At 29.9% G+C, this 15791-nt stretch overlaps 2 protein-coding genes across 3 annotated transcripts in view; both read right to left on the reverse strand.

Annotated features, from left to right (window-relative positions):
- The window catches only part of LOC130896068 (uncharacterized), a 65051-nt gene extending 63698 nt beyond the window's left edge, over positions 1-1353 (reverse strand). The window contains exon 1 of one of the 2 annotated variants that reach the window (XM_057803874.1): positions 1188-1353. In XM_057803874.1, coding sequence (XP_057659857.1) covers positions 1188-1227 — 40 coding nt within the window. In that variant the 5' untranslated portion in view covers positions 1228-1353. The remainder of the gene's footprint in view (positions 1-1187) is intronic. The other variant, XM_057803876.1, reaches the window with a different exon arrangement.
- Positions 1354-4546: 3193 nt separating this feature from the next.
- LOC130896110 (glycine, alanine and asparagine-rich protein-like) lies at positions 4547-15791 on the reverse strand. The gene is made up of 5 exons (XM_057803905.1): positions 15753-15791; positions 14875-14916; positions 7309-7559; positions 5562-5678; positions 4547-5163 (listed from the first exon to the last, which is right to left on the reverse strand). The coding sequence occupies exons 2-5, from the start codon at positions 14906-14908 to the stop codon at positions 4606-4608; spliced, it is 960 nt and encodes a 319-aa protein (XP_057659888.1). The 5' UTR covers positions 14909-14916; positions 15753-15791; the 3' UTR covers positions 4547-4605.

Here is a 15791-nt window from a genome sequence, read left to right on the forward strand (position 1 = left end):
AACGGTTTGGTAATATACTGTGGAAAGATTGTCATGGACGAAGGCAAAGAAAATAAAGTAAACATAGATTTCGAACCGTTCAAACCAGAAATACCTCGTTGTATCTATGCGACAATAAGTTCCACACGGAAGCTCTACCTACTCTATTAGCGGACGATAACAAATTCGGTTTTATCGTAATGGACGGTAACGGCGCCCTTATAGTGGTCGGCTTTTTCAATTGGGTTTTTGTAAAAAAATCTTGTCGTCCATCTCTTACCCAAATAATAGTTTGAAATGACATTTATAGATAAGTGAAGGAAAAAACTTAAGTGGCTTGCAATATCTAACTCTTATCAATATCTTGCTGTTGATAAAAATTAGGCCCATTTTACAGACGATAACATTAGAATTAAAAACACTTCAGAAAGAACATTCAAAATGTTCAAATAACGGGATAATACACATTGCGAACTATAAATGGATGGGCTACAATATTCATCTTAAAACATTAATTGTTTCGATGGAGAAAATTGTACCTTGGAAACTCACATTCTATACAGATAGATAGTTGATAATTTTGTGAGAAAAAAGACTAAAATGTATGATGTCCTAAAAATATTAGAACACACAGACTTGTTAGTACGTTTTTTATATTGGATGTTTTCTTCAAAATTAATAGGATTAATGGCCCTAAAATAATACAATTATGGAGAACATCTTGGAAAAAAGAACATTTCAGTTGAAGAATGTTATGCGTAAGATCTTCCTAGAGCAGTTGGAATGTAAAATAAACAAATACGAAAGCTTCGAGGTAATTTTAAAACTTAAAATTTCATCATATAGTAAACCTAGTCGAATATAATATAAATAAAATAGTAGAATTTTAGTTTTGTTGACACTTTTCAAACCATTTTATTAGACTCCAGTTCATTTTTTTATATTTACTACTAATCATTTTCAATGTACAATTTATGCATAATTCATTTCAAACTTATATATTTTAACGTATACCTCCCAAATTAATATTCTGAATCAATTTGTGAAAGTAGTTTCCAAAAATTCGAAAGAGAACTTTTTAAAAATTCCGGAACTACATAAATAACCTCATTCTACAAAAAATGTTAAATCCACTTGTCCCCAATAGACTGTTAATAAATTGGATACTGTACAAGATATTTACACTATGAGAATGATGAAGTCCTTACCTAATATTGTAATAAACAAAAGGACACATGTACACCTCATTATCACTTTCTAATTCACCACAATTATCAAGTTTTTATACTATTTTGATATAATACGAAAAGAACTGACCATTAATACCGTGGTCAATCAATATCCGTACTCCAACTGTTGGTATCTGACTGAAGCAAACGTGACCCAGTCTCACTCTTACGGTTAACGGTATCGATAAAAGAAAGAGCTAAATTATATTATAATTTGATGTTTACGTTTGTATTGGGTTACATTGGCGAATATTACATTAAAATATAACCTTCGAGGCTAAATAAATAATTTGATGATTTTTCAAAATACCGGGTGAGTCAAGCATATGTCAACATCTCCAGCAAAGCTATTTATATTTTTCAGACACTGTTCTACAGCTTTATTGATTTCTTGGTTGCTAAATGTAATTATAATTTTAAATGTTTTTTAATGAGCGCGAAATGGGATCCTATTTTGGGGAATTTCCAATTATACATGTATAAGTAATATTGGTTTCTGTAAATTAGTTGATATCTTGCATACTTAGTTACGGCATAACGCAACAGATGGAGTAAGTATTACACAGGTGTAGGTAAGTTAAAGATATCTCATGTTTCGATGGCATGGCGGAGAAACACGAAGCAGATAAAAATTATAAAGATATTATCAATCAACCCATAAAGGTTATCCTTTAACTTTAACTATCTCCACAACTGTAAAGGAAGTCTTCCTTAAACCACCACCTCTACATAACTTCGTACAAGGCAAGGCTAGATCTGTATTGTACAGATTAATACACCTATAATTATAGGAGTTGACAGACTAGTCCTTGGTCATATTCTGTCAATCAGAGGAAGGAATTTCAGAGCGCATACTTTAACATACTGCACAGTTTGATAAGCCTGCAGTTTGCTTAGGAAAGCCAAGAAATAGATACACGAAAGATTTAGTGTCTCACCTTTATAAGGAAAATAAAGCTGAAACAGGTGATCTAGATATGAAGGATCACAATAGACCTGAACATGCAGTGGAATAGGCCACAAGCCACCTTAGTATAATACCCACTTCTGATCTGCACAAAAATTCCATCATCTGCAGTGCCAAAAAATGATTCAATCAGCCACTTTCAGAACTCAAAATGGAAAATACATTCAATAAGTTCTGGAAATTGACAAAGATTTGAAAGACCTTTTATTCCGTGGTAAAATTTTACATTCTACCTTAGACTCAATAGACTGGCATAATTCAATTTAGTATTGAGTAAGATATTATATGTATTATAATTATTATTATTAATCCAAATTGTTATTTTATATTATCGCACAAAAAATTGTATCACTTTGTGAAATTTTCTTATGACAATAAAGCGTATATCATCATCATCATCTGTATTTATATATCTACTTTTCATTAACAACAAACTTTTCAACATTTTGTTTCTGTTAAAATGCTTTGAATGAGTAGTGTTCTAAATGATATTTCAGAATTTAGGGTAGCTTCTATCTGCGTGAGAACTATGTACAATCACGAATTATCCAATAATCGAACCAAATGATATTTAGCGCCTTTCACAGTGGATTCCCATAGTCCACCACAGTGCGGGTATCGAGGGGGAATAAATTTCCCTTGAGTTTCATTTTGCTCCAAATACGTTTTAAAATTATCAGAAGCGGACTTAGATTTGGAGAAATGATAAAACTCTTTTAGTTTATTGCTAGTGCTCACAAAATTGGTATCAATGTCATGCGGATTTCCCCTGTGAGCAATAAACCGATTTCATGTGGCAAGAGAAGCGTCAGCGGACAGATCACTTATAACCTCGATATGAATAGCTTTAGTTGCCATACAAATGAATTTAGCGAATCGAAAAGTTGAGATTTCTTCAAATGAATGAATAAAATGTTCGAAATGAACTCCATTGAACTCAGTACAATGACACCGTATTTAAAAAAAATCCTATATTTGTACGTACCTCCGGTGTCAGTAATCAGAATTTTCATTTTAAGTTTTTTGCATTAATACTGAAATTAGTAAAATCGAAGAAAATTTATTTCATAAATCAAAATATTCAAAAACTAAATTAGTTGAATCCAAAAGATCCTCAAAGTTATTTCATAAATTGGAAACAATTATACAAATAAATTACCTTTTAAAAGATGTTTCGTTATACCAAGAATAGGAAATTGATGCGGAGTTGCTGGGGTTACATTTTTGAGTATAAATTTTCTATAAAAATTTTTTTCTCTCCCATTAAAATTTGACGTTTTGATTTACATTATGAAGAGCCACATGGAGGGTCAAATTTTCATTCGAACATCATGTATATGTTATTTTATCATTCATAACAGTTCACTTTCAAATGTAGATTTTTTTCTAGCCGCACCCTATTATCACCAAAATTGTCTTGCTTTTATTAAGAACCATCTTAAAAAAAGAAAAATTGGAAACCTGGACCTACTGTTTTAGGTAATGGTTGACTATTATTAAAATGACATCATTTTAGATTTATGTATTACTTTGAACTATTCATTAAAAAGACTTTTATTATTGGAACCTGATTAGAATCGTATGCTAATACATATTCCGATAATGACAAAACAGTAAGGATAGACCAAAATCACTTAAAACGGTAAATCGGTTGAATTACAAATTTGAAATCTACTCAGAAGAGGTTTAACTCTAAATCATATTATTTGGACTATCGAGATTATCAGGTGTTTCCAAGATGTTGTATTACCCTTGAGTTTCTCGGCGCTAGCAAAATTCTACAAATTGAATTGTTAATCGTCTAACAGTGTAGTGCTGTAACAAACTAGTATAACTGCCGAAAAAAGATTTCTATTCAGTTCAATACAGAAGTTGAACGAAAACACGGTTTTAGACAGTGTTCACACAATATTTCTTTTTGTGGATAATATAGAAAAGAATTTGGTTGAATATGCCTATAGCTGTACATAACGGTTATGAAAAAGAAAAGGAGGTAAGCTGATTCATTGTCTTTTTTTCATAGGAAAAACAGGAGGTTTAGTAGTAGCACCTTTCACTTTGCTTATTTTTATATGAATTCGCTCCAATGATTCTAATTGGAAGTATGTTGGGAAAACTAGGAGGTCTGTTAATGTACGCCTTAAAGGGCACCAAGCTCATTTAAAATAAGGTCGGACTATTACCGGGCAGAAAAATCTCTTATTGCTAAGCACGCTGCCTGATATAATCATGCAATGAGTATGTAAAATTGCTAGGAACTGATTCACAATAGATTGTTGGATGCATTTGAAAGTATTGGGATTGTTCGATGTGAGAATAAATTAATTATAAAACCTATTTCTTAATAAATAAAATAATACAAATGTTGATATTTATAAATTTATTTTTTAGAAACAGTAAAAAAATTAACAACATCACGTACTACACTTGTTAACTTTCTCCATAGAACAAAGGGTGATAAAAAGAATCCTGATCATAATCAACATCCGCGCTGTATTTTGAAGATTTACCTCCACCCCCTCCGGATGCACCTCCTGCCTTCTTTGCTCCACCCCCTCCTCCATTTCCTCCTTTACCACCGCCGTTTCCACCACCATTTCCACCGTTTTGATCAGGCTTGGGTGGGGGCGGGAGTGGAGGAAGAGGATTTTTCCCGGAATTTTTAGCTAAGCCAGCTGCAGCCGCAGCGGCTGCCGCGGCAGCATTAGCTGCGGCCAGCTGTGCTGCAGCTTGAGCTTTCTGTGCAGCAGCTTGTGTAGCTTGAAAATCTATCCTGACAGCGGCTAACTGCTTACCTATATTCTCTAATCTATCCTTTGCAGAACCAACCATAGCTTGCTGAGCAGCTAACTCCCCAGCAGCTTCATTAGCTGCCTGGGTAACGTGATCTGCTGCAGCTTGGGCAGCATTTAAGGTATTTTGAAGGACCTGGACGTGTGTTCTTGCTTCCTGTGCTGCTCGGTTTGTTTGATCGGCTGCTCTTTGTGCCTGAAAAAGTGAGAATTTTTATAGAATAAACAGTATTAGCACCAGTATATATCAGTAATACAGTATTCATAACCTTAAAACAAAACATAGAGTATATTCATGTCATGTCATGTCTTTGTTATAGCTCCTCATGTTCAAAAGTCAAATCATCGAAAATTCTCTTGGCTAGGAAAATTATTTTTCGATCTGTATCAGCAATATTTCAGAGTTATTATTTGTTAGCTTCTCAGATTTTCCATTATGATATTGGTTCGAATTGTAGAGTAGAGTGATTACTTTAAGAAGCAGTTCTTGTAAAGCTATGTGATTATTTGCTTCGTTTATTATCTTGGTTCAAGTTTTCGAATATTTTTATTATCAACAACAAATTAAGATTGACGAAATTTTGCAAATGATACCTGCATTAACTGCTGTTTCTCTCCCATAAGAGCAGTTTGAGCATCTCTATGTTGTTGTTCGAGCCCCTGAAGAAGAATCTGCTTTCCTGCTAATGCAGCTTGGGCTGTAGCTGAAGCCTAAAATATATAATAAATATTATTTGTTATTTAATTCTTAGATTTATATTTTAATAAATTTTTCGAAACTCTCAAATTATATCAATGAACATGAAAAAAGTCAAAAAACGAAATATAATTAATGACAGACATATCATTAATATGATTGGAATATTTCCAGTCATTTAATTGCTACATGTAAGCTATTATTTTTTCAAGCCTCAAATATTATTAAATTATAACAAATGAAAAGTGAAATTAGTCGCTTCACTATTTTATATAGTTTATATTATTCACAAAAGTATCTATCAATATATATTTCATAATTATTCCAATAAAATTTACTCAATGGTTAGGTTAGGTTAATAACATTGGTTTATATGTGTGACAGGTGTCCAGCATTTATAGAATTGTGCTTCAAAAATAACGTTATGATTAGATACCAAGGCAAATTTACAAGGACAAAAATTTCTTGAATTTTACGATATTAACGAGATGAATAACACATATTTTTATTTTGATCCATAAATCCTGGTTGTCAACAAGATATTGGTTGCAAGACAACGGCGAAATGAATAGTGGAAACTAGCGTAAACAAACAAGAATAATATTATATTTATATTATATTGTTATAAATAATTCAAATTCCTTCGCCACTGGCGGTTGAATTGGAAAGTTTTGGTACATAGAAATGTAGCTGATAAATGTCATTTTTAATTTTTTATACTATGGCCTACTTTGGTCAAATTTTTTATCTAACCTCTTTGGTGTTCTCTTTTTTAGCTAAAAGAAGTATTCAGGAGCACATTGTTTATGTTTCTTTGTACAATAAATAAATACAACTTTTGGTTTTAGACGAAAAAGTTTCAAAACCAATGTCATAATATAACTCAGGAATTCGATTACATTGTACTTCATATCTAAACTATTTTTATTATTAAAAGTTGGAGATGTTTCATAAAAAAGGTGTTTCGAAATGTATTCCTATTCGTCTATTTGGTAAATAGAAAAAAACAATATAATATCAATTTCTGTAGTATCTCTTGAGAGAATTCAATAAATTTCTAATTATGTAATAGTGCTAATTCCGAAATTATCCAAACATATAAGTGATGTGATGAAACTTTGCGAGTATTATCTGCTGTTCAACTGATTTGGTGGTGGTCTATTTATTCTAGTAATAATAAAATAATAATTCATTCCCGATTTATTTTCTTTGCTTAGGTTATGTTCGTTATCGAATGTAGATGACTTCTCACTTCTGCCTGTTGCCAACAAATAGAAACGACCTACATTTTATCTATGGTCCGTATTTAGAAGCTATATGGCATTACCTTTCAACAGGTGTTATATGTTTAATTGCCATATATTGATATTATATTGACCTGGGTTTGAGCTTGTGCCGACTTGGTTAATGAACAGAACCTAAACAAACCCAATGCAACTATTTCACTACATGATGACAACCATTAATTCTAATTGTTTATAAATTAATTTCGATATTTGTAAGTTTTTTCTTACAAATGTATGTAGAGAAAAAAAAAACAGACAACAAAGATTTTCAATCAGTTACCTTAGTCTTAATAATAAAGATATTTGTTGACATGGAAAAATGAGTGAAGAACGTATTAACTTGAAAATATAAACTTACTGCTGCCGCCGATTGTGCCAAGGTATTTTTGGCAACATAAGCTGCTTGATGACCAGCAGTGTCTTGATTATTTACAGCATCGTCAGCAGCATTTGATGAACCTTCCGCTATACTCCTTAAACTACTACCAGCACTGAAACCTTGTTTCTGCTTAGGGACTTGATTATTCGCTACTTGCAAATTTGTAAATTGGACGTCATAGTTAGTTAATATATCTATATCATTGTACTGTAGTGATTGCTGAATTGGAACTGGAAAAATACGAAAAGAGAAATTGATTAAAAATCTGGAATATGCCTTGACTCCCTGTTGTTATGTATTATTTTCAAGGCAAATAAGATAACACAAACTAGCCCTCTCCCAAGAATAGTTTTCGAATCAATATGGTGTATGTCGTCATAATAAAGAGAAATGAAACATTTATAATGGTCCCAGATACAAATATTGTAATGATTAAATAATATATACATAATAATATTAATATTCAATTATTTTTTTTGATAATTCGAATATAACACCACAATATGTTAAATACGTCTAGGTGTCATACTCTATCAGAATCTACTTAAGACTAATTGTTGTCTTGATAGTTATCGTGACTCAATTGTTTTCCACATTCAAGGCGTCAATTTATGCGACTAAATTCAGGGGATTATATTGTGCTTATGAAATTATGATGGATTTATTCTATATCAAAATTTTCTCTGCCATATCATATTCGAATATTCAAAGAAACCTACACTTTAAGATGGAGAATCAAACTTAAAAGTTTTCATTAATCTTTAATGAAAATAGAAACTTGAATTTTCAAGGAATTATCTACCATTTTTTTCAAAATTCCTGTTATATTACAGATAAAAAGTAACATCCCTTATCTTATTTATCATCCTCTTAAAAAGTAACAGGAATGTTGAAAAAATACCTATGGTTAGTCCTTTGCGATTGAATAGAATTTATAAAATTTCAAGTCTACATCTTCCTTTGAATTTGGGTCATTTACCATCTTATTATAGTGAACAGAGGAAATTTTCTCATAGAAAAGACAAATTAGAATACGGGCAATCACTTGCTGAATTTTTTCGCATGAAATAGAAGCACCTATTCTTCTCCCACATCATTCGAAAGAATCAAAATTAAGATCGTTACTATTTTTTATTTTTAGCTGTTTTGTAGTATCTATCCATGTAATTCTTGAAAAATGTGGGAAATTTTATTTTATTTACCATCTAAGTTTTTTTTTCTGAATTGTTTTTATTACAGGTTATTGTTTTTAGCCCTCTCTCACTGTATCTTTTTGTAGTCTAAATATTGAAACTATTTTTATTTTCTCTAAATGTATATTCATGTATCTTATTATTAATATCTGCTTCTAAGTTCTTTTTATTTATTAAGTTTCTAATTAAGTTTTATCTCTTTTTCGAACAATGGTCGGCAAAAAATACATTCTAAGTTTCCAACGACTTCCATACTTCTATATCCTCTTGAATTTTTCCGCATTTGTTCTTATAACTTATTTTCACGTAGTTTGTTATTTCCTGTTTTTTTCTTTTAATGAGATGTAATGACTTATGATCATGTTTTGGAGTATATATGTATATCTAGGTGTTCTCACTGGTAAGCGTATTTTAATTTTAATTATTATTTTAATTTTTACAGCCTCCCTTTTATAGGTCGAATTCCAAGGAGTAAAGAGATTGGAAAAATGAGGATAGCAGATGTTTGGAAGAGAACAAAGCCAATCGATCCATCACACACAACCGTTATTTGATCGCTTGATTACCGGAGGATGCAAAAGGCAGTGGCTGTCTCCAAATCAATCCCCTCGAAGTACGGCGAAGTCGAGTTTACATCCCAAAAGACGCCTCGGTGTTTGTAGTGGATTGTACGTAGAATTATTCATTTTGAACAGCTGAAACCTGGAAAAACTATTAGTGGAGATCTTTATTGTAAATAGTGCAAGATCGGGCAGAGAAAGGCGAACAATCGATTAAAAATTGTTTAAAATGTATTCCTTTGAATTTATTCGAAGCATGAAAATTCTATACTTTGATCCGTAATTTCATCTGAGAACCACATTTCTCACATTTTAATTCCAATTTTATATGAATTTTGATTTACTAATACTGAAAAACGTGTCTCTATCAATTGAAAACGAAATGATTGAATTAGAATACCGTTCTTCCCTAATCTACTGTAAATATAGAAACAAACTGTATTTTCCTTAAGATCATTGACATTTAAATGAATAAACTTTTAAACTATGTATTTTATACTTTAACGGTCTATCATAGGGTATTTCAGATATATTGATTAGTTATTCTACAGAATCACAAGTTGAAGTATTAAATAATTTCTCTATTATAGAATTTGACATTTCACTATATAAGTGTTTAAGTTTAAGAAAAAAACTAAAAAAAGCACACTTTAATAGCAAATCCAACTGAAAATTTGATAATAATTTTTGGAACACTTTAAATGAGGATAGAGTGATATCATTTTAATCGTGCGGTACTTGATGACCTTTTATGTAAATATTTTATGTCGGTAGATACTGATATAAATAGTCATTATATTTGGTTTGCTATTAAAGCGTTTTTTCTAGTCATTGAAACTATCATTTATTTTTTAATAAAGTTGGTAAATTATCCAAGAAGTGGATAAATTGTGCGTCTCTTACTTTCCTTTTATAAGTAGTTATTAAGCTTCCTTCCTGAAAATACCGCGTTTTCCTTTAATCATGAAATTAAGAAATAGACATGTCTGAGCACGTCCCTAATAAGTGTGCGAAATTTCGAATAAATTCGACTTTTTGAGTGCTGATATTACGTGTCTTACCAAGGATTTCTATGTTTCTATGTCAGGACTTGGCCCACCATCGCCTAGGTAATCTTTTCTGTCCATCAGACTCCATATATATATATATATATATATATATATATATATATATATATATATATATATATATATATATATATATATATATATATACCCCTATCCCCCGATTTACACGGTTTCGCTTCTACACGGTTTTCCAAAAAGGTTTTTTTTTGTTTTTATCGCACTCTACTAAATGCTACTGTGATTGAACACGCGCGCTGTGTACATATCTCACGGGAAATCCCCAGCTCATGTGCTGACTTGCTGCACACGCACACTGTGTCTGTATTTCTTTGCATAAAATTGAAGTTTTATCTACGGAAAATTGTATTTGAGTGAAAGTTTCACAGTTTCAGAAAGATTTAATTTTCCATATTCGTAAATTACAAGTGAGTGCATAATTTAGATTATTATAAATTAACGGTTGTGATTAAAGTAAAATTCAGAGGAAAAAATGCGGGAAATTTTGGAGGGAAAGGTTGGTAATTTACCAAATAGGTTTAATTAAAATAAAAAAGTTAAAACATGTTAATTTGGAATAAAAATTAATTATTAAACTTTTGTTAAACAGTCTAGTTATGGTGAATTAAAACAACTTTTCGATTTACACAGTTTTGACTTGAAAATATTTAATTTTCGATTTACACGTTTTACTCAGGAATATACCAAATCGGGGAATAAGTGTATTTGAATATGGATTTCAAATAATAATACTATATTAATCATGCATCTTAATTTATAATTAATACTCTACAACTCACTGTATCTGAAAATTCTTTATATAAAAATCGAGAAGTTGTGAGTACTGTTTGGTGTTACCAACTCAATTTGTATTGAATACCTACAGGTACCTGTATCTGAAGATATGTCGGTTATTTATAGGAGGCATTTTAAATCACTCCAATATTAAAGCTAGTTTCACAATTTCATAGGGTAGACTAATCAAAATTTTCCACCCAATATATGTAAATTTGAACAGTTAGCATTGCTAGAAAGCTACAATAACCGTAGTTATAAGAATCAACCCAAATCTAAACACTGGAAATGGAGAGCTGACGACTTAGATATATCTATCAAAAAAGAACATTTTATTTAATTGAGGGGACTTATTGAAGAATTTCTGCTATCAGAATTATAAGAACGGCTCTGCAATATATCAGAGACCCTCGATAGTACACCTGCTGAAAAAAAATATCAATGTTGTTTTGACACGAAGCTGAACATTATTTTTAGGTAAGTTTCTCTGTATAAAAATTAAAAATGCTAATTTTTTTTAAAAACAACCTAATTATAGGCATAACAAAAACAATCATTTCATTTTTAACAAATTATTCGCATATTTCTAATTAAAAGCTTCAACTACTATCAAGTAAGGGGTGAGGGAGTGTAGAATGTCCATAGCTTCGGTTCTACTTAATCGATATTTCAAACTTTGTTTTTGTTAAAAATACTTCTTTTTCAACATTATAGCAGTAATAATTTCGACTTCACCAATAAGCAACATGCACGCTATTTAAAACGCGAAAATGTCCATTTTCTATCCCGAGATATTTTTAAAAATGTTTCAACATTTTCCTTCAAATGTAAATTAGACCTACTATGGTTGTAGATACGGTACAGTACAATTCTGTACAAACAAATTATAATTGACTCTCCTCACCCTTTTTATTATGATTTCAATGACTATTTCAATAATTACTGCTAATGTTATCGATAAACGGCGCCGGCGATAAGAAACTCCTTATCTGAGTAGATTGACTGAAACTTGGGATATGAAATATTCGTCGAATTTTATGAAATATACGATGAATGTTTTTATTATTTCTCTCAGTTAGGTTAATTTTATAAATTTTTTTCATAATTTATTTATTTAGGTATACAAATTAAAAATAATTTCCAGGTATTTCCCGATTTCAAATATGAGGCCGAGAGCAACACCTGGTTCACATGAATAACAAGTATCGTAACCATATAGTATTCGTATTATGTTCAAGCCCAAGAAATTTTCATTTTTTAAGTGTCTGGAACTGAGTATTCTAATATAAAGTGGGCCCATTTTTCCCTTCCCACAATATATCATATATGGCATATAATCAGAAAGTAATTTAAATAAATATTTCCGAGTTAAAATCGTCAACGATTTTTTTCGATATTCACACCCTCTTTCTCGCTTCAATTCTAACACTACTTTTACAAAGTTCTTAATTTGATTAGCTACTTTTTTCACTAGCTCCAATACTTATGAGTGATGAAATTTTGTGTTTTTGATTGAATGAATTTACTGTTCTCGCACACTTCCAATTTTTAAAAATAGAAATAATTTCAACTCATTCGGAAATAGAATATACTATTTTGAATGTATTGAAATAATGTTGAAATTTATCAACTCAACCCAATGTTAAATGTTTGTGTAAATTTACTTGTACTCGTAGCAGACAAGATGACACATTATCAAACCAAAGATATAGCATGTAATTTTTAGGCACTATAAATATTATAGAACAATCAATGACTATCATGATGTATAAATACCTCATCCGAATGCACATGGTATATTACCTAATTAAAAATAAGAGAAATAAGGGAAATGAAAACGAGGGAGTTGACAAGTGACTGTTGAACAAAAATCGATGTGCAACTTTCTTGAAATATAATAAATGCTGCCAAATATCGGGCTGAACTGTTATCTGTAGTCCACTCACTGTAGTTGTTTCGAGTCAAAAAATCCTCATTATTATTTATTTGGTAGCTGACGTTTATTTTGTGTAACCGGTTGTAAAAACATGATAAATTTCACCATTTCTTGTTTTTTTTATGAGAGTAATAATACAGATTTATTATCGATTAATGAACGGTAACATTCGTTTCCAATAGATTACATTTCAAACATTTTAAATTATAGAGAAAATAAGAAGAGTCAATGGACCAATTCTGTTAAGATGTTTTTAGAAGTGATTGATAATTTGTCACACTTTTTAGATATGAAATGAAGTGTAACATTGAAAATTATGTAAACAACTCAATTGAAACAACTATTATTAGAATTAAGAATGGCAACAATTAAAAATGAGAATGACATTTTTTACGCGTTGATGCTGTTACAAAACCGTGATATTTTGTTTAATTTCCATTGAAGTATTTACTAATATTTTCGAAACTGTTTCTTATTAAATAGTGAAAGCACTACAGTTTAATATGAGCAAACATTCTAGCTTTTTGTAAGGACGTAGTTCTATCATTTAAAAAAACTTAAATATATATACATATATATATATATATATATGTTTATATATATATATATATATATATATATATATATATATATATATAAAGTCAACAGAAAAGGATTAAATATAGATAGAGCGATGAAAAAGTATTTTTTTCATTCCCTTAAAAAATGCATTTGATCACCTGCGAAATTTTGATGTATGTGCTAAAATTCAACTACTCACCATAAAATGAATAATTGAAATAAAAAGAGAAACAAAAATTTTACATATGTAATAATAATGATCAATACTTATAGTCGTAGTGATTAATAAAAGATATAATTATAAATAAATGTAGAAAAGCGTGGGGTCCTTTATAGCATTAAATTACTCTACTCATATATTTTATCAATAATTCTACTCTTATTTGAGGTGTTAAAAAATTATTTTCTCATTTTTAGTTTGGTTAGATACTATACGTATATTTTCATCGATCTTTGATAATTGTGTGAAATTTCGAATTAATTTAATATCCAAAAATTGATGAATATCGAGTACATATTTTCAATATATACATATATACCAAGCTAATCAAGATCATGGCACGAATTTGTGAAATTTTTATATTGTCATTGTTCATTAATAAGAAAATTACAAATAAATCGGACGTTTGAAGTGTTCAGAAATTGAGTTCAAAGATTCCGTTACATACATACAAAGATAGTGTAAGCGTGGTGATAAGTTTGAGTCATAGAATGGAAACTTTTATGGAGATAAACAGGGTCACATTTTTTTACCTAAGTTTTTTAATAAATCATTTATTGTGACATCAAGTAGATCTTTTTAGTATCTACTGACAAACACACACACACAGGCACACACACATACACACACACACACACACACACACACACACACACACACACACACACACACACACATATATATATATATATATATATATATATATATATATATATATATTCTGAAAAAAGAATTATCTAAAATCAAATTTTAATGTTAACGAATGAAATCTTATTCTTATTGCGGGGCCCTTTTTTGAGGAGACCCCAGATACCCTCCTCCAAATACTGTCCTGAAGATAAACAACACTTCAGATATTAAAGTACAGTAGAAGTTGGAAGTAAATTCAATAATAGAGAAGAAACTTAGCCCACCTAATATAAATGAAAATTGATTGAAGAAATTATTCAACATATATGAATTATATCACAAATCTTGTATAAGAAATAATTCTAATACTATTTAAAGAAATTCCTCTGTTTTCATCAAATATACAGAAACTATGAAATTCAAAAGCATTGTGTCATCTATCTGTTACCGTGCTTAACGTAAAGTATATTTATGAATAATTTCTTTTGTTCAATTACTTTTATCTCAGTGAAAGTTATTCACAATTGACACTTATTTTATTTTATTTCATTTAGTTTTCTGTCTATACAACTTATTTTTTACTTACTTAAGGCAGAAGCAAGAAACAGCACCCATATCATGTCCTTGGCTGAAAAATATTAATATTTAATAAAATTAATTTTAAGATAATTTTTTTTATTTTAATAATTTATTTTTATCATCATAAATTAGATCAAAAAAACCTTTCAACGGAGGGAAAGCAAATAAACAAGTTTTATAATAGTAACAGTGTATAACTCAGAGAAAAATGAATGATATAACGTGTTTAAAAAAAGGAGAGCTTTTCAGTAACTAACTTTTATTTCGTGAACTTATATTTGCATGACAGCTAAATGTGTTTAATCTCTATGCCATTGTCATTTACCAAATATATATTTATAATTCTCCATATTAATCTGAAATCAATTTATAAAAAATATATAATGAAATTCCAGTTAAATTGAGCCCGGTAAATTAGCCCTGTCAAAGAAATAATAGTAATGAGAAGTCAGTTACAATAATTGTTGTAGCATATATTTTGCTTTCATTCATTGATTATGACCCCCTTTTTGGTCTGAAAAATCATAAACTAATATCATATTTATTTCCACGTAAAATAGAATAATAGAATAGAATAATAATAGAATAACTGAATAAGAGTTAGAATTATTGTATAATTAGACAATTTATAATTATAACTTAGTATTTCTGGATCTATTTGAATAACAATACTTGGTAGTTTTTTTCAGAAAATATGTTAAATCGATGGAATTTCAAACTTTTATTTCTTTTTATCTGAGAATTGGTCCCTATATAATTCAAATATTGGACACATTTTAAGCTACTATTTCCATGGTTTTAAGTTTCGATTTCCTATCACAAGTCACTTAAGCACATTATAGATAATTTCACAAAACACTAGACTTCCTGCATGTTGACACCTACCCGTTAAGAAATACAACTAGTCTAGATAACAGATCACAA

The sequence above is a fragment of the Diorhabda carinulata genome, chromosome 1 (genome assembly GCF_026250575.1).
Source record: "Diorhabda carinulata isolate Delta chromosome 1, icDioCari1.1, whole genome shotgun sequence".
Lineage (NCBI taxonomy): Eukaryota > Metazoa > Arthropoda > Insecta > Coleoptera > Chrysomelidae > Diorhabda > Diorhabda carinulata.

What these genes read in the sequence shown, in the direction of transcription:
- LOC130896110 (XM_057803905.1), bottom strand. Translation starts at nt 14,908, where the DNA reads ATGATATGGGTGCTGTTTCTTGCTTCTGCCTTAA. An exon ending in GTTTCTTGCTTCTGCCTTAA is followed by an intron (nt 7,560 to 14,874) that starts GTAAGTAAAAAA and finishes GTATTTTTCCAG; the next exon opens with TTCCAATTCAGCAATCACTA. An exon ending in AGAAACAGCAGTTAATGCAG is followed by an intron (nt 5,164 to 5,561) that starts GTATCATTTGCA and finishes TCACTTTTTCAG; the next exon opens with GCACAAAGAGCAGCCGATCA.